Source organism: Schistocerca serialis, chromosome 11 (genome assembly GCF_023864345.2).
Source record: "Schistocerca serialis cubense isolate TAMUIC-IGC-003099 chromosome 11, iqSchSeri2.2, whole genome shotgun sequence".
NCBI lineage: Eukaryota > Metazoa > Arthropoda > Insecta > Orthoptera > Acrididae > Schistocerca > Schistocerca serialis.
Window position 1 is genome coordinate 35904233 of NC_064648.1, and position 24370 is coordinate 35928602.

General features: G+C 44.4%; 1 protein-coding gene across 6 annotated transcripts in view; it reads left to right on the plus strand.

The window, feature by feature from the left end:
* Window positions 1–24370, plus strand: part of LOC126426814 (protein brambleberry-like) — a 207469-nt gene that overhangs the window by 92082 nt on the left and 91017 nt on the right. For all 6 annotated transcript variants that reach the window (XM_050088818.1, XM_050088822.1, XM_050088819.1 and 3 more), the window contains exons 6-7: window positions 11358–11474; window positions 21131–21310. In XM_050088818.1, the coding sequence (XP_049944775.1) occupies window positions 11358–11474; window positions 21131–21310 (297 nt within the window). The remainder of the gene's footprint in view (window positions 1–11357; window positions 11475–21130; window positions 21311–24370) is intronic.

The following is a 24370-nucleotide window of genomic DNA, read 5'->3' on the forward strand; positions in this document are numbered from 1 at the left end:
ATAATAATTCCAATCCCAAAGAAAGCAGGTGTTGACAGATGTGAAAATTACCGAACTATCAGTTTAATAAGTCACGGCTGCAAAATACTAATGCGAATTCTTTACAGACCAATGGAAAAACTGGTAGAAGCTGACCTCGGGGAAGATCAGTTTGGATTTCGTAAAAATGTTGGAACACGTGAGGCAATACTGACCCTACGATTTATCTTAGAAGAAAGATTAAGGAAAGGCATTTGTAGACCTAGAGAAAGCTTTTGACAATGTTGATTGGAATACTCTCTTTCAAATTCTGAAGGTGGCAGGGGTAAAGTACAGGGAGTGAAAGGCTATTTACAATTTGTACAGAAAGCAGATGGCAGTTATAAGAGCCGAGGAGCATGAAAGGGAAGCAGTGGTTGGGAAGTGAGTGAGACGGGGCTGTAGCCTCTCCCTGATGCTATTCAATCTGTATATTGAGCAAGCAATAAAGAAAACAAAAGAAAGGTTCGAAGTAGGTATTAAAATCCATGGAGAAGAAATAAAAACTTTGAGGTTCGCCGATGACATTGTAATTCTGTCAGAGACAGCAAAGGACTTGGAAGAGCAGCTGAACGGAATGGACAGTGTCTTGAAAGGAGGGTATAAGATGAACATCAACAAAAGCAAAACGAGGATAATGGAATTATTCGAATTAAGTCGGGTGATGCTGAGGGAATTAAATTAGGAAATGAGATGCTTAAAGTAGTAAAGGAGTTTTGCTGTTTGGGGAGCAAAATAAGTGATGATGGTCGAAGTAGAGAGGATATGAAATATAGACTGGCAATGGCAAGGAAAGCGTTTCTTAAGAAGAGAAATTTGTTAACATCGAGTATAGATTTGTCAGGAAGTCGTTTCTGAAAGTATTTGTATGTAGTGTAGCCTTGCATGGAAGTGAAATGTGGACGATAAATAGTTTAGACAAGAAGCGAATAGAAGCTTTCGAAATGTGGTGCTACAGGAGAATGCTGAAGATTAGATGGGTAGATCACACAACTAATGAGGAGGTATTGAATAGAATTGGGGAGGAGTTTGTGGCACAACTTGACTAGAAGAAGAGATCGGTTGGTAGGACATGTTCTGAGACATCGAGGGATCACCAATTTAGTATTGGAGGGTAGAGTGGAGGGTAATAATCGTAGAGGGAGACCAAGAGATGAATACACTAAGCAGATTCAGAAGGATGTAGGCTGCAGTAGGTACTGGGAGATGAAGAAGCTTGCACAGGATAGAGTAGCATGGAGAGCTGCATCAAACCAGTCTCAGGACTGAAGACCACAACAACAACAACACCAAGAATCGAACAAACAACTTCACGATACGAGACTTAATTGTTCTGCACTCAGTTACAGGTGGTTCTGTTCAAATGCTGAAAATATTTTGTACTTGACACTGGTGTGTCACATGAAAAATAATAGGTCAGAGGCATGCAGAACATTCACACTGCCAAGAATAATAAACAATTTTGGGAAATGCATAAAGGGGCCAAAAATCGAGCAAGTGCATAGGTCCGAGGTAGAAGCCAGCCCCTCGGGGCTCATACCCGGACTCGGGGAAAAGTGCCGCCAGTCGACTACCGTACGCGACGGTGTGTCAGTGACGGGGGTCTCTGGCGAATGTCTCGGGCTGTGACAGTGGTCAGGTGTGCCACAGCACAGGAAACCAGTTTCGAGTTCAGTGCCAGAGGATGGCGACAGCTGGTGATCAGGTGTACCGTCTGGAAGTGGCCCCTAGCTTTGCAGTAGACTGCTCCACACACGACAACTGCCCACAGGGCACAGAGGTCAGCGTCAACACCAGCACACACTTGAAGCACGAAGATAGATTCCCTGGACTGACAAGTTTGGGAACCTGTTGGAAGCACACGAGGAGGCACGTCCCGCTTGCCAATAGCGAAGTGGTCTGGTTTTCTGTTGTGGGGAACATTTACGTGGGGTGACTTGTGGAACCTGATATGTCTGCCCTCATATCTCACAATAACAGTACACGAATCCATTGCCCTATAGGTGACTTCTACCTTCGGTGAGACAATGTTTCGTATCACTAGTGGCCAGCGGTGGAATGAACTTGCTGACTGACAGTATATCTATACGGGACTAAATTCTTGGCAATAGCTGTCTATGCAGTTCCTGCCGAAAAAGGCGTATTACGAAGCTGCGTGCTTAGAGATGGACGGCGCCTCTCGTCATTTAGGCACGGTGCTAGCTGTTGCAGAGTTGTTCACTGCAATGCATTAAACTGTTCATTTTCCTGACTTTATTATAAATTGTACTCACTTTGCTGTTGTATTTGGATATCTGTGTTTCTTTTTGACTGTTCTTGCAAATTACAGCATTGTGGCTATACTCACAATTCTACAAAGTACAGGTGTCATATTTTGGTTTTCTCATGCATTCTGTGAAAGTATGAGATTGTGAATTTAGTTGCGGTTTCACTATACTTCTGTGCTCGAACAGTGTTTGGCCGTATCTGTAAAAATACAAAACAATTCACTGCCTGATTATTCCTAATCGGTGTCGGAGCACTTTGAGATTGGTGTCAGAGTACTTTAAGGTACAGCAATTGGTATTTGACAGCGAGGGGGCCAGAATGCTTGCGACAACAGTATAGTAATGCCAGCTGTAGAGATCTATATGATACATGAATTTGTGTTTTTTGTAAGAGATAAAGTGTTTTAAGCGAATTTCTGTCAATGTAGAGAGTGGAATGCTGTGGTAGCTCAGTTGGTCTATACACAAGCTTCACGGTTCTTGTGGCCCTTCCCCTCTGCATGCAGTCACCTCACTTGAAACAACAGGAACACGACTGAGCAATGTATACGCCCCCTTGGACACAGCTGTGACCACCTGTTAGTAGCAGGTCTATATCGACATCTACATCTATACTCTGCAAACCACTGTGAGGTGCATGGTAGAGGATACATTCCACTGTAACAATTTTTAGGGTTTCTTCCTGTTGCATTCACATATGGAGCATGGGAAGAATGATTGAATGTGTGTGCGCGCGCAGTAATTATTCTAATCTAACCTCACAATCCCTGTGTGAGTAATACGTAGGCAATTGTGCTACATTCCTAGCGTCGTCATTTAAAGTCAGTCACATATTAAGACAGTTTGCACAATGCTTTTGGTGTCTCGTGATGTCCCTGCTGTGATGCGTTGTCACAGTCAGTAGGGGAATGAATGGTGCTACATGCTACTGGGCGAGTGTTTCTAATTCCATTACTAATGAGAATGTGCAATTAAGGGTTTTGTTTGGAGCCAGTTGTACACCGTAGAGATATTGTGAATGATTTCTTCAGAGTTAGAATTATGATATTTACTTCCCAAAATTTGTGTGTAATAAATCCGAACGGAACAAAGTGAACCGTAGACACAGGGGTAGTGGCAGTTCATGCAACTAGGTAGACAGAATACCATGCCCGGTAGATGCGCAGTTGGCAGGGCACGCTTGGGGGAGCCGTAGTGGTGGGGGCCGCAGGCAGGCACTGTGGGAGAAATGCTGAGCGTTCGAGGGGAAGTGCCATCCTAAACTGAAGCCTATGTTAACGTTTTTTGTAAGTATTAAGCGGGACCCCTCCGTGCCCGCACTTGCATGGTGACCATTCAGAATATCTACTCTCACCTCTGCTTTGTTTAGTATCTAAAAAGAATTCTACTGAAAATGCAAAAAAAGCAGCAATTTGTTTTTGCTGGCTTGTTTAACCGTTTGTAACTCAAAAAAGTGTCACGAGTGGCAAATTTTACGTAAAACCTACACACTTCTCTTCTTCCCATGTTAAAATATGCTTCTTTTCCAGAATTTTTATGCTTCTTTAGCCAAAACACAGCTAACATGTTGTGCTATGGAAAAGTACACCCTCAGTACAAAAATAAATGTATAATGTTTTCACTTATGTAGTTTCAAAATGCACAGCATTTCTCATTTTACTAGGTATTGATGGCCATTAAAAATTACGTTCTTTCATCAAAAAAATCCGTAGTTAGTGGACTGACACAGTAGATAATGAACTGCGTCCTTTACTCATAAACAAAGAGCTACTTAAGTTAAAGTTCTATCTGCTAAAGTACAGCTCTCTTTTGTATAATTCGCATTGCCACAATGGTGTTGAGGTAGTAGTCTGCTATGTACGTTACGAGGTTGCTCTGTGCTGCCTGCCTCTGTGCTAGTCGCTAAGTCTGTGGCTCTGTCACAGTGACACACTGGAACTCTATGTCGTACAGACTCGAACTAACTGAGCTACTGGAACGAACGAACGAACTAACTAACTGGCTAAACTGGCCCTCTGGTCTGCAGCAGCAATCCTAAATACTGGCGGCTGAGAGACCGTTGGCAGCTTGTTTCCAGAGAGTCTGGCTCCAGCGTACGCCAGCACATACTCCCCCCCCCCTCCCCCCCCCCCCCCCTCCCAAAATGCCACACCGTTGTCGTATAGTGTGGATGCGAATGACGATAGGAAGGGAGGGAGGACACTGGACATTGTGATGGGATGGAAGCCGCTACTCCCAGCTGTATCCCACCATCTGGTTTGCGAGAAACACCCTTCGGAAAACTGCTGCCGGGACACGTGTCCAGTCCTGAGGGCGAAGGCGATGGCAGGTCCAGGTCCGTGGGATCGGCGGGGGAGAGGGTGCCCCGTTCTTCTGCTCCTCCTGGGGTGCCCTGGTGACACCAGCGGGTAGCTGCAAAGGCCACGCGGTCTCGGGAAGCCGTGAATCTGGGGGAAGAAAAGCAGCAGAATCACGGGGCAAATGACATTCGCGAATTCATTTCTGGTGGTGTCGCTGCAAAACCTCACGACCTGCAGTAAAGTACATATATAAGCCAATGTGTTCCTGGATTGCGCCTCTTTCCCAGTGCCCACGGTTGAAATAAACACTGAAAAGAAAAAGATCGCATGGGGTAAAGCGATACTTGCTTACCATTGGTGGGACCGTATGCTGCGGTGGATGCAGCAAGTGTAGCAGCTTGCGATGGTCGTGGCCGTGCAGAAGTTCCGCCGGCGATGGTCCGTCTCGCGGGTGGGAGCTATAGGAGGCGAGAAAGAGTTGCGGTGCCTGTTCCCGTGTGTGGGTGGTGTGACTCTTGGCCATCTGTTGCATGAAAGTGCGTACGAAGCATTCTGCTTCTCTGTTAGACAGCGGGTGAAACGGCTCATAAGTCCCATAGTGCTCAGAGCCATTTGAAACGGCTCACTTTGTTAGATGGTGAATGCTGTTGCAGTCACAAAACTGTTAAGCCACGTGAAGTGAACTGTGGTCTATTGTCCAACAAAAGTACTTCCGGCAGACCTGCTGTGCAAAATATTGAGGACAATGCTTGAATGGTACTAAGAGGGTAAGTCAATTATTATCCGCAATTTAGTGTGTGTGTGTGTGTGTGTGTGTGTGTGTGTGTGTTTGTTTTTTTTTTTTTTTTTAAGGACTGTCATATTATGTTCATGACACATGCTTTGTTTATTTGTTTTTATATCTTTGCAATTTTCAAGCTGCTAGGTTAGGTTCGTTATCACTGCTGTGCTGTTAATCGTGGCTGCTCCACTTGTCTATTTGCACCAAAGAAGAGCAAAATTCAGTGATCAGTTTTTTGTTGTCGGAAGGTGTATCGGAGGTTGAAATTCATCGAAGACTTTCGGTACGGTACAGGAACAGTGTTTTGCCAGAACAGGGTGTCTTCAAATGGATTGAAAAATTCCGAAATGGTTGCACAAGTGTTACGCACGATGAAGGAGCCAGAGGACTGTTTACCGCCACAAATGAAGAAACCATTGAGCATTCACGTGAAATGATTCTCTTAGACGATTAACTATTGACAAAGTGGCACATTAGTCACTGTTCTTCGTACAAAATCATCCACAACAGACTTAGGTTTCGTAAAGTTTGAGCAAGATTGGTCCCAAAACAGCTCACAGAGTTGCATAAACAAATGCGCTTGGACATCCTGCAAAAAACATGGTAACGAGTGGGACAACTTCTTAGACAGGATAATTACTGGTGACACATGAAACCATCGTTATGAGCCGGAGAGTAAGAGAGTAAACGGCAGAGAATGGAATGGAAACATCCAAATTTGCTGTGCAAGAAAAAGTTCAAGACCCAACAGTCCACTGGAAAACTGATCTTACGGTTTTTTGGGACGCACAAGGTCCAGTATTGGAACATTATGGGGAAAGGGGCACAACGATAAACAGTGTATGTTACAGTGAGATGCTTACTGCCAGGCTAAAGCCCGCAATTCGAATCAAACGCTGAGGATTGCTATCAAAAGGTGTTGTGTTGTTGTAAAACAATGCCTGTTCGTATACTGCTGCCCACACTGCTGAAACACTCCAAAAACTCAAATTTGAAGTACTGGATCATCCTCTATACAGCCTCGATCTTGCCGCTTCTGACTATCACTTGTTTGGTCCACTGAATCAGGCCTCAGATGAAGCAGTGAAAGAAGCGCTGCATTCTGGCTCGCAGCTCAACCGAGAACCTTCTTTCATAAGGGCATCACGAAGCTTGTACAATGGTGGACCAAGTGCGTTCAAACACAAGGAGACTGCCGAAAAATGATGTTCTTGTAAGTTTCCTATTTGATTACAATAAATTTTTATAACTACTTTGTGGATAATAATTGACTTGCCCTCGTACGTGATGTGGTAGAGTTCGTAGGCACCGGCAATGGGAACTTGCTAAAAGAGTCTACCACTATGAGCCAACGAGTGTTTCAAAATGGTCCTGCAAAGACTATGTGCACTCGTTGACATGGCAATTGAGTCTTAGGCCAAGCTGCAAATGTCTGTGGCAGAGCGAGTCGGTTCTCGGTGCGTGCGTGATACCGCGACATCATCTGTTCAATGTGGGTGTCCGTGTCACGCCAAGAACAGTAGCGGTGCACTAACTGTTTACTGCAAACAATTCCCCAATGTCCTTGATGGAGCAATCGCAATACATCATTTTGCAACAATTTGGGAACAAGCAAATGGGTTGTCCACTGTCATTTTTAACTAGAATCACACCTTGTCGAACTGAAAGGCTATGCTGACGTGCAAAATACTGGTGCACAACTGAGTTCTGCATACTGTTCAATGAACGAGGCCAAGACGTGCGAATATAATGCAACAAAATTTTGAGGTCTGGATCTGCTTCTGTGGCCTGTGCAGTTTTTCTGTAGTGCAAGGGAAATGATTCCAGAAATTCAAAGCCCTGTGCATCGATTTGGTAACAGATGCAACAGATGCATCAAAATCAGAGTCTGAGCCAATCAGAAGGCGAGATAGGGTGGCCGCTTTGCCATGCTTTGTATTTCATACTTATACTGCAAAAGCAGCAAATCCCGGCGTTGCAATTTGTGAGCGGGCGCGTAGGAACCGACTTTGCCAGATGAAGCAAGGACTGCCTGGGCTTGTGATCTCTCACTAAATAGAACTTGCGACTGTACAAATAGTGACTGAATTTTTTCACTCCATACACAACAGCAAGAGCTTCTTTTTCAATCTGGGAATAATTGCACTAAGTTTGAGTTAACTACTTTGAAACAAAAGCAATAGTTCTGTCTCGTGCACCAGTTCTGTGCAAATGCACAACGCCAGTTTCGTAGGAAGAAGCGTCGACTTGCGGAACTACTGGCTTGGCAGGGTCAAAATGCACTTAACATCTGTCACTAAGCAAAGCATTTTTGAGTTTCTGAAGTGTGTCTCGACAGTGTTCATATCACACAAAAAGCACATTTTTGCGATGCAAGCGATGCAATGGAGCCGTGATCTGAGTGGCATTTGGAATAAACCGAATGTAGTACGTCACCTTGCCTGGTACGGAGTGCAGTTCAGACACATCGTGAGGAACAGGCAGCTCACAGGTTGCAAGCAAATCAGATTGGAGGGGGTGCACAACCTGACTGTTTATCACATGAACTAAGTACTGTAGTTCAGTTTGAAAAAAGTCACACTTTTCGATACAATGCTTGAGTCCTGCTTCTGACAACACTTGAGAAAGAGTATGCGAATTGGCAATGTGTTCCTCTGGTGTACCACCTGAGACGACAATATTGTCGAGGTAGTCTCAGCAAAATGGCACTTTTGCAATCAGCTGTTCCAAGTAACATTGAAAAATGGCAGGTGCAGAAGCACTCCCGAAGGGCAAACGCAAATACTTGAACAGTCCTAAGTGTTTATTTACAACAAACACTTTCTGTGATTCTTCATACAATGGAATTTGTAAGTAGGCATCACACAAATCTATCTTAGGAAAATAACGTCCTGTACCGAGCCTGTCCACCTCCGGCCGAGGTAACGCATATGTGTCAACTAATGTGATTTGACTGTAGACTTGAAGTCAACACAAATGCGAATGTGACCAGGAGGCTTAGGCAACAAAACTAGTGGAATTGTGCATTGACTAGTTTGAATGGGAGCAATTACACCATTATCTTGCAATCTTTCAGTTCACTGGCTGCTTTGTCTCGTAAAGCAATTGGAACGGGGCAGGCCTGAAAAAGCTTACGCTGTGCATTGTCTTTCAATGTAACATGTGCTACAAAGTTATTAGCTTTTCCAATTCCTTCTGAAAATAGCAGGAAATTCTTCTAGCTACGTTGGCTTTCGGATCAAAAGCTGATATAGAAAGTACATTGTCTTGGATGCTAAGGCCATACAAATCAAAGGCCTCTAAACCAAAAATGTTCTCACTGTCTCACAGTAAAATTCACTGTCCTAGTGTGAGATTTGTGTCAGTGAACTACAATGTCCAAGCAGTGTCAGGGAGGTGCTCGCTCGATTTAGAGCAGCGTGGTGAGCCTAACTGTTTGAACATGGCACAATTAAGCAAAGTGGTTGATGCACCTGTGCCTTACTGAAAGTTCACACGACGGCTGACAATTTGTAATGAAAGAAATAGTTTGTTAAAGTGTCATTGCACAGCAGTAGGGTGAGAATGAGGCACAACCTTAATCATAAATTTGTCAGAACCTGTTGTAGGTTTGGAAAACACAACGTTCACTGCATGTGTATGCGCCTTTTTTTCTGGGAGCGGACAAAAATGGCGTTTTTGTGCACATTGCAAACCAACTGCTTGTACACTGCCTGTTTTTCCACACGTGGAACATGTTGCATGATGGGCAATCTTGTCTTTCATGGCGAGCAAAACATCTAGAGCAAGACTTCACTAAGTTCACAGGTCTGTTTACATGGCTGTCCATGTGGTTGTGTATGCACTCACTGTTGTGGCTGCTTGGGGCAGTCACGAGCAAGGGGCAACTCGACACGACAAGTCGAGACCTGGTCAAATTTATCGGCCACTCTGGCACCCAAATCATATTGATTTTTTGTGCCGTTTTAGAGTTTTAAGCATTGGAGTTCACCAGTCAGGATATCTCACGCAAATACAAGGAGTCCGTCAGAGGCAATGTGGCGAAATGTAGTCTTTGTTCAGTTTCCAAAGCAGAACAATGCAAAAATGGGACATGGGACAATAGTAAGCATCAAACCTGAGCCATAGGCTGAGTGGTGCCGTGTGCAATCACCTAGGCTATGGGAAGGATTGGGCTAAATGAATCTGGTGAGCCACTGTAATTTGTGTGCACAATTGTGTGATTGGTTGACTTCAGTAGTATTAAATCAGAAAAAGCGCAACGTACCAGAATTTTTTCTTAACAATTATTTCAACCTTGCAACGCCCTAGCAAGCTTTTCAGACCTGTTTCTGACCACTGTGTGTGTGTGTGTGTGTGTGTGTGTGTGTGTGTGTGTGTGTGTGTGAGAGAGAGAGAGAGAGAAAGAGAAAGAGAACTTAACCAAGTACTAACACAGTTTATCAACATACTTGTGACATACAATGTATAGCTAGCCAGCTGTCTGCATATAACATACACTTGTACAATGAGCATAAGATTAAACAACGCACACAACCTTGTGCCCAGTAGATGCAATTAATTCACCTGTTGATGTTGTACCTGTTCACGTTGAAGATTACTTGTCATAATCAAATATGTGCACATCATGGCAACAATGTAATTCATCTAAAAACAAAGATGATGTGACTTACCAAACGAAAGCGCTGGCACGTCGATAGACACACAAACATACACATAAAGTTCAAGCTTTCGCAACAAACTGTTGCCTCATCAGGAAAGAGGGAAAGACGAAAGGATGTGGGTTTTAAGGGAGAGGGTAAGGGGTCATTCCAATCCCGGGAGCGGAAAGACTTACCTTAGGGGGGAAAAAGGACGGGTATACACTCGCACACACGCACATATCAATCCACACATATACAGACACAAGCAGACATATTTAAAGACCATATATATGTCTGCTTGTGTCTGTATATGTGTGGATGGATATGTGCGTGTGTGCGAGTGTATACCCGTCCTTTTTTCCCCCTAAGGTAAGTCTTTCCGCTCCCGGGATTGGAATGACTCCTTACCCTCTCCCTTAAAACCCACATCCTTTCGTCTTTCCCTCTCCTTCCCTCTTTCCTGATGAGGCAACAGTTTGTTGCGAAAGCTTGAATTTTATGTATATGTTTGTGTTTGTTTGTGTGTCTATCGACGTGCCAGCGCTTTCGTTTGGTAAGTCACATCATCTTTGTTTTTAGATATATTTTTCCCACGTGGAATGTTTCCCTCTATTAATTCACAACAATGTAATTCCTTATATTGGATGTAGATGGAATGTACACACATGAGAAAATTCATCAGCCCAGGTCACTGTACCTCCAAAAATACTCATTCCAAGAGACTCGCAATAACTCGGAACACGTAAACGAGCCACTCTCAACTCGCAGCCCGACCTCAGATTGACGTCCACCTTTCTCGAAATTCCACTCACTATCTCTAACAGGTCCACAATAACTCTGCACTTGCGGACAGCTACAGCTGAGTAGCAACAGAGCCAGCCTCCACTTGCGGTCCGGCTGCCAAATGTTGACTTCCTTGTTGGTGGCATTGCTGGCTGTCACTGTCCACTAAGCACACCGATCGTGTGCAAATAAACACTCACTGTCCAGAGGGACAAACCGCAATCGCCAGTGGCGAGGTAGGAGTGGGGTGAGTAATCGGTATAGTGCTACACACGGCACATTGTTAGGAGAAAGGTGATGTGCATTGTGGTGAGATTCACTGTCAGAATTCTGAGAGATTACGTTCCAGGAAGGATTGGACAACATATTACTTCCTCCCACATACCAGCAGTCATTTGTCTTGCTCACTATTGGGGGGGGGAGAGGGGAGAGAGGGGGGGGGGATCAGTAGTATCGATAGTGCCCTTTGCTACACGGCGTAAAGTGGCATAGACAGTACGGAGGTAGTTGTATTGTGGTGGAATGCTTCTGAATGTATTTTGTGAACGACTCGTCCTGTCGGCAGATGCGGCCAATGAGCAGCTGGACTCTCAGACGGCGGAGCAGCGTGCCAACCACGAGCAGCTGCTGGCTGACCTGACCACCATCCAGCGCCAGGCAGCCGAGGTCTGGGCCCAAGTCGGTAAGCAACAAAAACCTCTAGCCCTGCCGCTGTGTGACACATTTACTGGCAGCTTGTGGCTGGGACTCGAGACCCTACTACAGAGATCATTCTGATAAAAACCTGAGTAGGCTGTTATAACACAGTTTTAATTGTTGATGCAGATGGATTACCTTACGTTTCTACATAGTTTCTTCCATATTATTATTATTATTATTATTTTGTTCCCCCCTCCATTGGATACAAACTTTCCAGAAGTTGGCTGCCCCAGAAGTCAGTTGCACACATACTGTTAGCCTGTAATGTTATGTTCAAAATGTTCTTCTAATGCCTTATCCAGTGGACCCAGCGTCTGGTGATTGCAGGAAAACATATCTGGACAGTAAGGTGGGTGATCGAGGGGTGGCAGTGTAGCTCAGAGTTTCCCACATGTGAGAGCTGCCAATATGCAACTGCACATTGGCCAGGAGGAGGACTCCACGAAAAGGAGTCTCGGTAGCGCCCAGGAGCTCGCAGTAGTGGGCTGCGTTCGCTGTCCTTTGCCCGTGACTGAAGTCGATCGACAGTACAACTCTAGAGTACGGAACACAGCTGCCAAAACTCTCCCTGCTCGTAGTCGTGTTTTGGCATCAATTGGTGCCTCTCCTCCCTCCAAACTTTGTTCACTCCACACTCGTCATTTCATTCTCTGGGGTAAAGTGATGGGGCACATATTTTGTCACAGGTCACGATAAGGTCCACCAAAGCCTCTTTTCTTACTTCAAAGTGATCCAGAAGTCGTCAACAGGCGTCTTTCTGCACATTTCTGTGTGCCTCGGTGAGATGTCGAACCCACCTCAGATATTTTTTCATATCTAAATGTGCCCGATAAAATGGTACGGCCACTTTCGCACTTGTGCCCACCTCTGAAGCTATCTCGGCAACAGTGCTGTGGCAATTGCCTTCCACGAGCTTCATTGACACTGGTTGCTGGACACCATTTACGGCTTTGATTTTCCACTATATCAAAACTGTTTCAAAATGTCTGGGTCTAATTCGACATTCAAGTAGGATCACCAATGTTGTGTGGACTCTCTTCGGACCGTAAATTGATTTCAGACCACGGTGGACGAGAAAACAATTATTATACCTCGCGCAACACGTAATGGTACTTTCAGTTCTCTCATAACGATACTGTAATGACTTACCCGAGTGTGTGTGTGTATATGAACACAAAAACCTGGCTCATATTTAGAAGACCCTCACAGTATTTTTCACTAGCTTAACCCTCGAGGAGGTGGGTCGTTTTTCATAACACGAGGGTGTGTGTGGTGCCGTTCATATGTTTGCACAGAATTTGTGAGCAAAATCACAATATAATCTTGTTTTAATTAAACGATGATAAAATAAACTTATGTAAGTTAAAGCACTGTTTAATTTAATAATAGTGAAATAAGCTTGCATTATATCACTGTTACCGTGGACAGTTGTTACTGAGACAGTAATGACCCACTTGAAGCATTAAACAGTACAGTTGCATCAGATCCCAGTCAACCACTTATTTAGTTACTAATAACTCTCAGACAGTGGTGTCCTTGTGGGATTATGCTTTTAGATTGCAGTGCAGATCAGTTTATTGCACAGATCATGGTTTTTTTGCTGCGTGTTTTATATTACTGCTTTTCACTTGGACGTATGACAACACAATTTGTGACTGTGGAGGGTTAAAAGTTATGCAGTAGAATTTAGTATCACCACCACCGTTATGCTACACTCACAATTTTTGATTGTGAAAACTATTCTTTGGAAGAAGAACAAACCAGCTTAAAATTAGTTTGATTGTGCTAGTGTATAACATAATCAGCTTGGAAAGGGAGATGTTCCAATAGCATTATGACTGCATACTAACACTGAATTAAATTTTTGGTTCCACTGCAGTTAAAATCATTCTTTAATTTTGCAGTATAGACAAATGTATTCCACTTGGACGAAAAATGAGAGATAGTCACCAACTCATCTTACAAACTAACCACAGTAAATTTAAACCGAGGTCAAAACTGAAATATTAATTGCCATACTCAAAGGTACATGTATATCGGAGACTATAATCCAGTCAACTTTGCACGTCAATATTGACTGGTGCGGTGGTTCGGAACGTTGCTGTAATGACACACACTCTTTTATATTCACTCTCAGTAAAAAACACTCTTTCTGAACAATGTATCATAATTATAGCTATGTATTGAGGATCTGCCTGCCACGAGGGCGACATGCTCTGCCACTGCTTCAGCCACCACTTCTGACTTCTACTCTGGGATTCTTGCATCTGAGTGACGACATTTACACAGCGCTCTAGGTGCTCCGACCTCAATAATAAATATTTAAATACACTCGTGATCTGCGTGAGTACATGTTGAGGGATCTTGGCCTCAATCTTTACTCGTTTTGTGTACTGCAAGAGACAACATTCTTGATACATTTGCCATCAGTTCATCTGGTTACACTTCTCAGGATCTCATATAATATTTAAATGAAACAGGGATATTGTGAAAACATTACACGAAAAGAAGTCCAGAACAACTGAGTAAAAGTGAGGACATGCTTGGATAGTACTTGTAATTTATTTTGATTAAATTTAGTATAGTTTTTGTTTTGTGGTGAGCAGGTCGAGTGGCACATCCGGACCTGCTTGTAGGTGTGTAGTGTGTTAGTCCCAGAGATGACTGACAGAAGTAACAGATGTTTGGAGAATAAGGTGCCGTATTTATCTGCCCCCAGCTTTCAGATTCATTGATAGAGGTTAATTTTTGGTCTGTCTAACTTTAATAACCCAAAGGTAAATTACAAACAGCATGAACTTGACATATTTGACAGTTTAAATGGCCCTGTGTACCTATAAGCGTATTTGTACAGTTAACTAGGCAGTACCTTCTGTCCTCTTCTCAAAGCTTCTTTCCCTTCCTCCAATCTAGTGGTCTCTCTAGTTTCCTGCTGAGAGGACAAGCAAACCATGTCATCTTTAGTTTTTCTCTACAATTATCTGCATCTTCAGTCTGTTTGCCCTTTTTTTTTTAAATATGATTCTATGCAATCTTCAGTTAATTGGTAATGGATTGTTTAATTTATCTTCTTATTGTGTCTTCTTCTATAAATTTAAGTTCCCTGCCACAATTTGTCTGTGTGTTAAAGGCTAATCTCAAGAACTACTGTAGGAATTTTTGATACGGTTTTCACTTGTAGAGAGATCGAGTCACGGAGAAGATTTGTGTGTACAAGGTGGGCAGAAACAGTCTGAAAAGCTTATAAAAGTGTTACAGGGTGGTGTGTGCTGAGGAATAATTGTTAAGAAAAAAATTCAATGCATTGTCCCGTTTCAGAGTCATTTAGCGTCGAAGTTAGCCAATCGGGTCATCGTGTGCACTGTTTCGAGCAGCCTGTCAGGAATAGTATTGCCAGACATGTTCTTTGTTTCATTTCCTCAAACTGAACAAGAGTGCAATACAAATATCACTATGTTCATTGGTGTTGGAAGTGTGTGGCAAGCCTCTCTCTGTCATCGACCTACCGCGCCTCTTTCCGTGGAAATTCGCAGGGAAACAAACTCTTCAGACACGTTCGGCACCACTGTCGCACTCAGCCTGCATAAATTTCCACCTGCAATGATCGGACTTGCTAATGTCAATGCAAAATAACTCAGAAGTGGTGGAACGTATCATACTTTTTACTTAGCAATTATTTCTCAGCGCAAACTTCCTTACCGCACCCTTATGAGTTTTTCAGACCGTTTCGACTACTCTGTGTTTGCTTGACAGGTTCTCGGGACTTACGCCGGATAATATTGTAGAAGCCGCACAATATTTCAGCGAGACAACTGCCCGCCATCTTCAGGTGCTACTATCGCGTCGCTGAGAAACGCGCCACTTTATATGCTGGCTTTCTAGAACAGCGCAGGCGCCAGCGTGGCATAACGTCATCGAAGACCAATCGTAAACAGCGTCGAATACCAGAGTCCTCTGCTGGAGAAACGGGTCGCGGTCTGCGGAAGCGCGCCGCGGCGCGGGAAATGCGGCCGGGAGCGACGGACGCCGTGCGCGCGCGCGAGTTGTTGGCGCCCGATTTAAGCATCTGCGCTAAGGCTTCCCATCTGCGTTGACTCGGTGCGGTTGCTAATCTGTGGCTGACGGTTCCTTAGTGCCGACAAGGCTGGTTCCCAGGCTTTGCTCAGGTGAAACCCCGTGTCTCTGTTTATTAGCTCACTGCTTATGCGTATTTCGACCGCCTCTTTGATGATGGAGTCCCAGTATGTGGAAGCATGCGAGAGGATCTTGGTTTCTTCGTAATTCATGCCGTGTCCCGTGTCAAGGCAATGTTCAGCAACCGCAGATTTCTCTGGCTGACCCAACCTCGTGTGACGTTTATGTTCGTCGCATCTGTCTTTGACCGTACGACACGTCTGGCCAATATAAGATTTCCCACACTGGCACGGGATTTTGTATATTCCTGGTCTCCTCAGGCCGAGGTTGTCTTTAACAGAGCCCAGCATCGATTTCACTTTTGCTGGAGTCCATCAGAGGCACCCGTGTGAACAAGGAAACCACATCGAAACTCACTAGTAAGTCTGTAGATTCAAGACGCAAGTTCTTCATTCGCCGTATAAAATCTTCTGAGTTTCGAATATGGTGTTCACATTTCCCCACCATGGGACTCAGAAGAGAAGCCAGATGTTTAGCTAGATGGTATGTTGGGGCACCTATATTACTAACGATAGGGCGAAGCGGAACATTCTCCTTATGTATCTTAGGCAGGCCATAAAGTCGTGGCGGAACTGGCGCTCGTTCTCTTAAACTCTTCTTCAGATGGTCAGGAAGTTGGCTGGATTTGAGGAGAGCGGATGTCCTCCGTTGTACAGCATCCGTCGGATCTTTCTGGAGTCGACGATACGCTGTATCCTGTAGTAGGTCCATCATCTTGCCAGAATAAGATGTAGCAGGCAGAAGAACAATGGCGTTACCCTTGTCAGCTGGTAAAATTACTATATCATTGTCTTCTTTTAAAGAACGGAGCGCTCTTCTTTCTTCAGTGGTGACGTTCTGCTTGGGTGCAGGCATCCTTGTTATTGATCTACAAGCCTCTCGCCTTATTTCTTCAGCAGCGTCATTCGGAAGTTTTAAAACACCTTGTTCAACGGCACTGATGAACTCCTTGATGGGCAAGGTCTTGGGAGTAGGCGCAAAATTAAGTCCCTTTTCTAACACTGACATTGCAGCGTCACTCAGTGGTTTATCTGTGAGATTAAACACAGTCCGTCTGCTAAATTTCTCTTCTTGCAAATCAAATCCAGCCAACTTCCTGACCATCTGAAGAAGAGTTTAAGAGAACGAGCGCCAGTTCCGCCACGGCTTTATGGCCTGCCTAAGATACATAAGGAGAATGTTCCGCTTCGCCCTATCGTTAGTAATATAGGTGCCCCAACATACCATCTAGCTAAACATCTGGCTTCTCTTCTGAGTCCCATGGTGGGGAAATGTGAACACCATATTCGAAACTCAGAAGATTTTATACGGCGAATGAAGAACTTGCGTCTTGAATCTACAGACTTACTAGTGAGTTTCGATGTGGTTTCCTTGTTCACACGGGTGCCTCTGATGGACTCATTACAACTTATAGGAGCCAAGCTGGAAGGGGACGTCTTACACCTTTTCAAACATGTGCTTACCTCGACTTATTTTTTATTTAACAACCAGTATTTTGAGCAAACTGACGGTGTTGCTATTGGTAGCCCTTTGTCTCCCATAGTAGCAAATCTTTTTATGGAAGATTTCGAGGACAAAGCACTTCAGACGGCGGTTCTGAAACCCAAATGTTTTTGGAGATATGTAGATGATACGTTTGTGGTATGGCCGCATGGGACACCAACGCTTCCTTCTTTCCTGGAACATTTGAACTCCATCCATCCAAGTATCTGTTTTACCATGGAGGTAGAAAAAGATGGTGAGCTCCCGTTTCTGGATGTTTTGGTGCGTAGAAAAGGTGACGGCGCCTTGGGTCACAGTGTGTTCCGGAAGCCTACGCACACAGACTTGTATTTACAAGCTACGAGCTGTCGTCACCCCTCACAGCGCAGCGGTGTATTACGGACGCTAGTGCATAGGGCTAGAGCCATCTCAGATCAGGACAGCTTATCGGCAGAGCTCAACCATCTCCGCTCTGTATTTGCCCAGAACGGGTACTCCGAGAAGCAGATCCGGAACGCGTTTCGACCAGCACGCTCCAAACCTCAAGAACAACCTGAAGAAGCATATAACACCACAGGGTTGGTTTTTCTACCGTATGTCGGTGGCGTGTCTTTTAAGGTGGGCAGAATTTTCAAGAAACACCGTATTAAATGTGTTTTCCGGCCTCCAGCAAAAGTGAAATCGATGCTGGGCTCTGTTAAAGACAACCTCGGCCTGAGGAGACCAGGAATATACAAAATCCCGTGCCAGTATGGGAAATCTTATATTGGCCAGACGTGTCGTACGGTCAAAGACAGATGCGACGAACATAAACGTCACACGAGGTTGGGTCAGCCAGAGAAATCTGCGGTTGCTGAACATTGCCTTGACACGGGACACGGCATGAATTACGAAGAAACCAAGATCCTCTCGCATGCTTCCACATACTGGGACTCCATCATCAAAGAGGCGGTCGAAATACGCATAAGCAGCGAGCTAATAAACAGAGACACGGGGTTTCACCTGAGCAAAGCCTGGGAACCAGCCTTGTCGGCACTAAGGAACCGTCAGCCACAGATTAGCAACCGCACCGAGTCAACGCAGATGGGAAGCCTTAGCGCAGATGCTTAAATCGGGCGCCAACACCTCGCGCGCGCGCACGGCGTCCGTCGTTCCCGGCCGCATTTCCCGCGCCGCGGCGCGCTTCCGCAGACCGCGACCCGTTTCTCCATCAGAGGACTCTGGTATTCGACGCTGTCTATGATTGGTCTTCGATGACGTTATGCCACGCTGGCGCCTGCGCTGTTCTAGAAAGCCAGCATATAAAGTGGCGCGTTTCTCAGCGACGCGATAGTAGCACCTGAAGATGGCGGGCAGTTGTCTTGCTGAAATATTGTGCGGCTTTTACAATATTATCCGGCGTAAGTCCCGAGAACCTGTCAAGCAGATGCAGCGCCGGGAAAGCCTCAAACAGCATACTCTGTGTAATCGATAAATAGTGTGTGTAAGTGGCCAAACTATAATGAATTCAAGTGCCCCTCCATTATGGAAACAATCCCATTCCCATGTAGAAGTCAATGGCAGAACCCTTGGAATCGCGTAACGCCACTTTACTGCAGCACTAGGCTGGTGTGAGCTAGAGCTAGTGCTACTTGGAAACTTCCAACTTCCTAAACAACTGGCAATACAGGATGTATCAGATGTTAAGCTGCTGATAGCATATTTTTTGGTTCAGAGTTAATGTTTAAGGGGTGTGAAGGGAAAACCAGTACAAAGTCACACAGAAAATGTTACTCTTGCCGGACTGATGATGGAATCCAGTGGCGGCTAACTCTCCTCAGTGTAAACAAAACTGCCGTTATGCCTGACTAGTCATCTGTCCACAGATGTTTAGTACTACTTGTATGAACAGGAGGGGCTGGAGAGCTAATTTAATCTGATTTGTGTGCTTTTTGATTTTCTACTTTAGCAGAAGAGAAATTTGTTAACATCGAGTATAGATTTAAGTGTCAGGAAGTCATTTCTGAAAGTATTTGTATGGAGTGTAGCCATGTATGGAAGTGAAACATGGACGATAAATAGTTTGGACAAGAAGAGAATAGAAGCTTTCGAAATGTGGTGCTACAGAAGAATGCTGAAGATTAGATGGGTAGATCACATAACTAATGAGGAAGTATTGAACAGGATTGGGGAGAAGAGAAGTTTGTGGCACAACTTGACCAGAAGACGGGATCGGTTGGTAGGACATGTTCTGAGGCATCAAGGGATCACCAATTTAGTATTGGAGGGCAGCGTGGAGGGTAAAAATCGTAGAAGGAGACCAAGAGATGAATACACTAAGCAGATTCAGAAGGATGTAGGTTGCAGTAGGTACTGGGAGATGAAAAAGCTTGCACAGGATAGAGTAGCATGGAGAGCTGCATCAAACCAGTCTCAGGACTGAAGACCACAACAACAACTACTTTAGCAGAAAATTCATGTGATACATTTACTCGTTTATCAGTGTACTCTGTGCAAGCCGTAACAGTTTTCTATATGATCTTTAGTAGTCCAACAAGAAGACTTCTAGTGTTTGTTTTCATATGATATTTAGAGGCAGGAAATGTTCTGATTTTTGTTAGTGTAATTTGACTTTCTGTGACTGCTGTATGTGTCCCAATATTGGAGTGTCAAGAGCAGTGTAGCTGTTTCATGGAAGAATTGTTATAGGATTTTCTAACTGAAGAATATGTTTCTCAGTTACTTACTTTCTTTTTCTTTCCAGCTGATTTGCCTCCACCCATCTCAGTGTTAAGAGAGTAACCATTATTGAGAGACACATCTAATTTCCCTCACCTTCTCCAACCAGCCCCCTCCCCCTACTTCCGAAGAACCTTAGATATACACAGCTTATCATCTAAAATTTGCACCACTTTTATCTGATGACACTTCAAGAAACTGTTGTAAGTGATAGAAGTCAGGGGTACTTAATTTTGTTTCATGAGAAATACTCTTAACTCTTGTATCAAAGAAGATACTAAAACAAGTATGTTTTTTTTATAAATGGAATGATGTACTTTAATGATATTTCAAAACTCCTGAAAAGATGAGTAAAGTGATATAACACATTCTTAAATTCGATGTTGAAACTTTTCACAGAAGTATACGAGAAATGTGCTAAACTTAAAGTGAGGCAGTTAGAATCTTCTACTGAAGTGTAAACCCTTCCAAGTGCCAGATTCCATCACTATATGCAGCAAGGATACAGGTCTTCCACTATTAATATAAAAAATATTTCCTCTCGGCATTGCTTTATATGACATAGATACAGGGTCAGCTATGATTGTTGGAAATTTTAGCATAGTAGAAAGGGATTAGGAAAACTGTACCCTCCTCATCGCCAAGGTTGCCAACACACGCCTGTGTGGTGGCAGTTGACTCTGAGGGAAGCTGACAAGTTTTTGCACCAATGTCCCGGATGAAATTCCAAATGTTTTTGCAGCGGCTCGTGAAATGAGACTGAATACGTGACACTGTCGACAGTGATACGTCTGTCGGATAGGGACGTTAAGATCGACTCCCGAAGTGTTATTTGGGAGAGGTAGGCCGTGTGCCAGCATTCCGTTTCACCCTTTCCGTCCTGTCACCGTCAGTGTACAACACGGACAGTGTGTCACATTGCTGTACTTGTCTTTTAGAGACCTTCAGAATGCCGTCAAAAGAATAGTATATCACTCTGTAAAAAAATTGTTTGTTCTATATCTTGATTGGTAAGAGAGTGAAGACGGTTGACTGTATTAAGCATACTACAAAATTATGTGTTCCTCTGTCCACTACAATTTACCAACAATCCCATTTCATTGTCTCCCACAGTCCACAAAATAAAAGGGGGTACATGTTGTATGTGACTCCCCACGTACTATGTGATACGTACCTACAGTGTCCTGCATCCTGGATACGCTTTTACTACACGCAAATATGTATATGAGGTACAATGTGTGTCAGAGCGGAGCACGCGTGAGGTGCTGGACTACCAGCGGTCGGCGGCACGTCAGTACCGGCACTCGCTGGAGCGGCTGCGCAAGATCAACGAGACGGTGGACTACTTGCTGCGACTGGTGGAGAACACGCGCTCCGAGCTGGACACCCGACTCGGCTGGGTCACCCGCCTTGCTGGGGATGCAGGTGGGTGGTGGCTATCTGCAGTTCCTGTCCCGCCTAGGGCGTGCGGTGTATTTTTCCTTCTTCTCCTGCTGTTGGTTATTTTGTAAGATTTATACCAGAACTAGCGGGAAGTTGCATCCCTCTCCGATATAACAGGGCAGTAGTTTGCCGACCCCAGTACACCGCCAGAAGAAAGTAGTATTGCCTCTATCCTCTCTTCTCAGAGTGGTCCGGATCCTTCTGTGCCACCTCCCTGCCAATCCAACTACGGTGAAGATCCCTGGAATGCTTCCGCAAGTTCTCTCTATTGCGCTACTAGATAAATAGCAACACTTCTCACAAACAAATGTATATTTTGCCCAGTATTTTCATTATTACTTTTCTCAACACAACTAACAATTGCTACGGTAATACCACTCTCTTGAGTGCATTCAAACGTCCGTACTGAAGGACCTGAGAGAAAAAAAACCAGAAAATCAACTACCACTCTTCCATTGTTCATTACGCCCATGTTGGTGCGTCGTTTACTCTGTGGCTCTTGGATTCAGGCGCTTGCTGCACTGCGGCACAAATGACTCGGATGACCAGTGGTTGTAATACCAGTTTTACTGGTCCCCTTCTCGCCGGCTCCAACACTGCTCCTCATTCACTACATACAACAAAGGAAAACACAGTTTCCCTTTCCCACTACATTTATCCTTATTCAATTTACTTATGAGCATCTCTTGTTGACGGCTTTCCAATGGTGTGTTGGGATGAAACTTCCTGACAGATTAAAACTGTGTGCCCGACCGAGACTCGAACTCGGGACCTTTGCCTTTCGCGGGCAAGTGCTCTACCATCTGAGCTACCGAAGCACGACCCACGCCCGGCACTCACAGCTTTACTTCTGCCAGTACCTCGTCTCCTACCTTCCAAACTTTACAGAAGCTCTCCTGCGAACCTTGCAGAACTAGCACTCCTGAAAGAAAGGATATTGCGGAGACATGGCTTAGCCACAGCCTGGGGGACGTTTCCAGAATGAGATTTTCACTCTGCAGCGGAGTGTGCGCTGATATGAAACTTCCTGGCAGATTAAAACTGTGTGCCTGACCGAGACTCGAACTCGGGACCTTTGTGTGCCGGGCGTGGGTCGTGCTTCGGTAGCTCAGATGGTAGAGCACTTGCCCGCGAAAGGCAAAGGTCCCGAGTTCGAGTCTCGGTCGGGCACACAGTTTTAATCTGCCAGGAAGTTTCATATCAGCGCACACTCCGCTGCAGAGTGAAAATCTCATTCTGGTGTGTTGGGATGTTTACAAATATCACAAAACACTACAGTCGGCAAGCTCCCAGTTACTCAGCTGTGAGTTAAATATTTGTACAAAGATGTGTTAATAAATAATCTGCCACTTTTTCCATCAGAACATCAACATTTCATGTACAGATACAGTTTTTCTATGTAGTCTCCATCGCATTCTATGGCCTTATGCCAGAGTTGTGTAAAAGCATTTATTCCCAGTCGGTAAAAGAGCTTGTCCTCTTCTTGTAGCTATCTTTCCACTATATAAATTTTGCTGTCATCATCATCAAAGTTTGTCCCACATAGAGAATCCTTAAATGGCCCAAAAAGACAAAAATCAAAGGACGTCAGGTTTGGACTATAGGATGGATGAGGCAGTAATGTCTGACGTGTTGCCGAGGTCTCAGACTTGTGTGTGGGCCTGCATTATCTTGTTGGAGCAAGATTTCTTTTGGTTTCTTGTCAGTCTGAACATGTCAAAAATGGCTCTTAAGTTTGTCTGTATTCTTCAAATATGCCTCTGAATTAATGGTTCACTTTTGGTAAGAGAATGACACGTTCATTGTCCAAGAACACTGTCACCGTGGCTTTGCCAGTAGAGGGAACTGCCTTGAATTTCTTCTTTTTTTATAATTGTGGGTGCTGCTACTCCACTGATGGCATTTTTGCTTCCAGCTGAGCTATGCGCATGGGTTTTGTCACCTGTAATTGTATGTAACAGAAAGGCCACTCCATTGATGTCGAACTGCTCCAAATTCAACTGCAAGTTCACTTCAAATGCTTTTCATTTTCATCTTTTCGTGGAGCACATCTTAGAGCATTTTAGTATTTCAATCGTCGTACACACACATTCCAGTGCTCACCAATAGCTGTAGAGCAAATTGTCGAGCTGTGATGTGCCAGCCCACACAAATAGCGGCATATGCACGCTCACCGGACATGATGTCTAGAACACATCAGATGAATTCGCAATTGTGAATAATGACTTCAGTCAGCTGTAAAATGGAATGATGATGATTGTAACAGCTGTGGTCGCCACATTGCATCGTCATCAGAATACCACAGGTACTGCTGTATTGTATTGACGTCTAGAATGTGGCCAAGCAGGGAACTTAGTTTCTGCACTTTCTGATACTTCTACACTACTCATCCCCCCCACAGTACTGCTATTAACTCCATTATTAGCACATACTGGACACTTAACATTTGTGGATAGTCACCACGTTTTCTTTTTCTGCAATCAAGATTTCAATTATAGCATGCTGCTTGTAATGAGAGTCATATGTAGACGCCAATTTGATGATACACAACAGCTCTACCTCCTGTCAGAACTGTTTGAAACCCGCACACATGCAGAAGAAACATAAAATTTGAGGCACCTAACAAGGCATTTTCCTGTGTGTGTGTGTGTGTGTGTGTGTGTGTGTGTGTGTGGGTGGGTGGGTGGGTGGGTGGGTGGGTTGGGCGGGCGGGCGGGTGCGTTGCGCCCCCCCCTCTACACACACACACACACACACACACACACACACACACACACACACACACCACTCACGGGTTTCACGATTTTTGAGGAATAAGGAATGAAGCCTGCAGTAGTCTGGTATGATTATTTTCGTTTTAAATTCACTGTTATGCATGTGACTAATCCTTTACTGTGGGAAAACAAATGATGCTCTAGTCCAACTATTTGGGCATCCCCAAAATATTATTCCTTTGTTTCCCACTCCATTGTCAGGTAAATGTGGGTACTCCACTATCTTAACATACCTGTGGCAGATTTTCTGATATTCACCTAGTCTCTT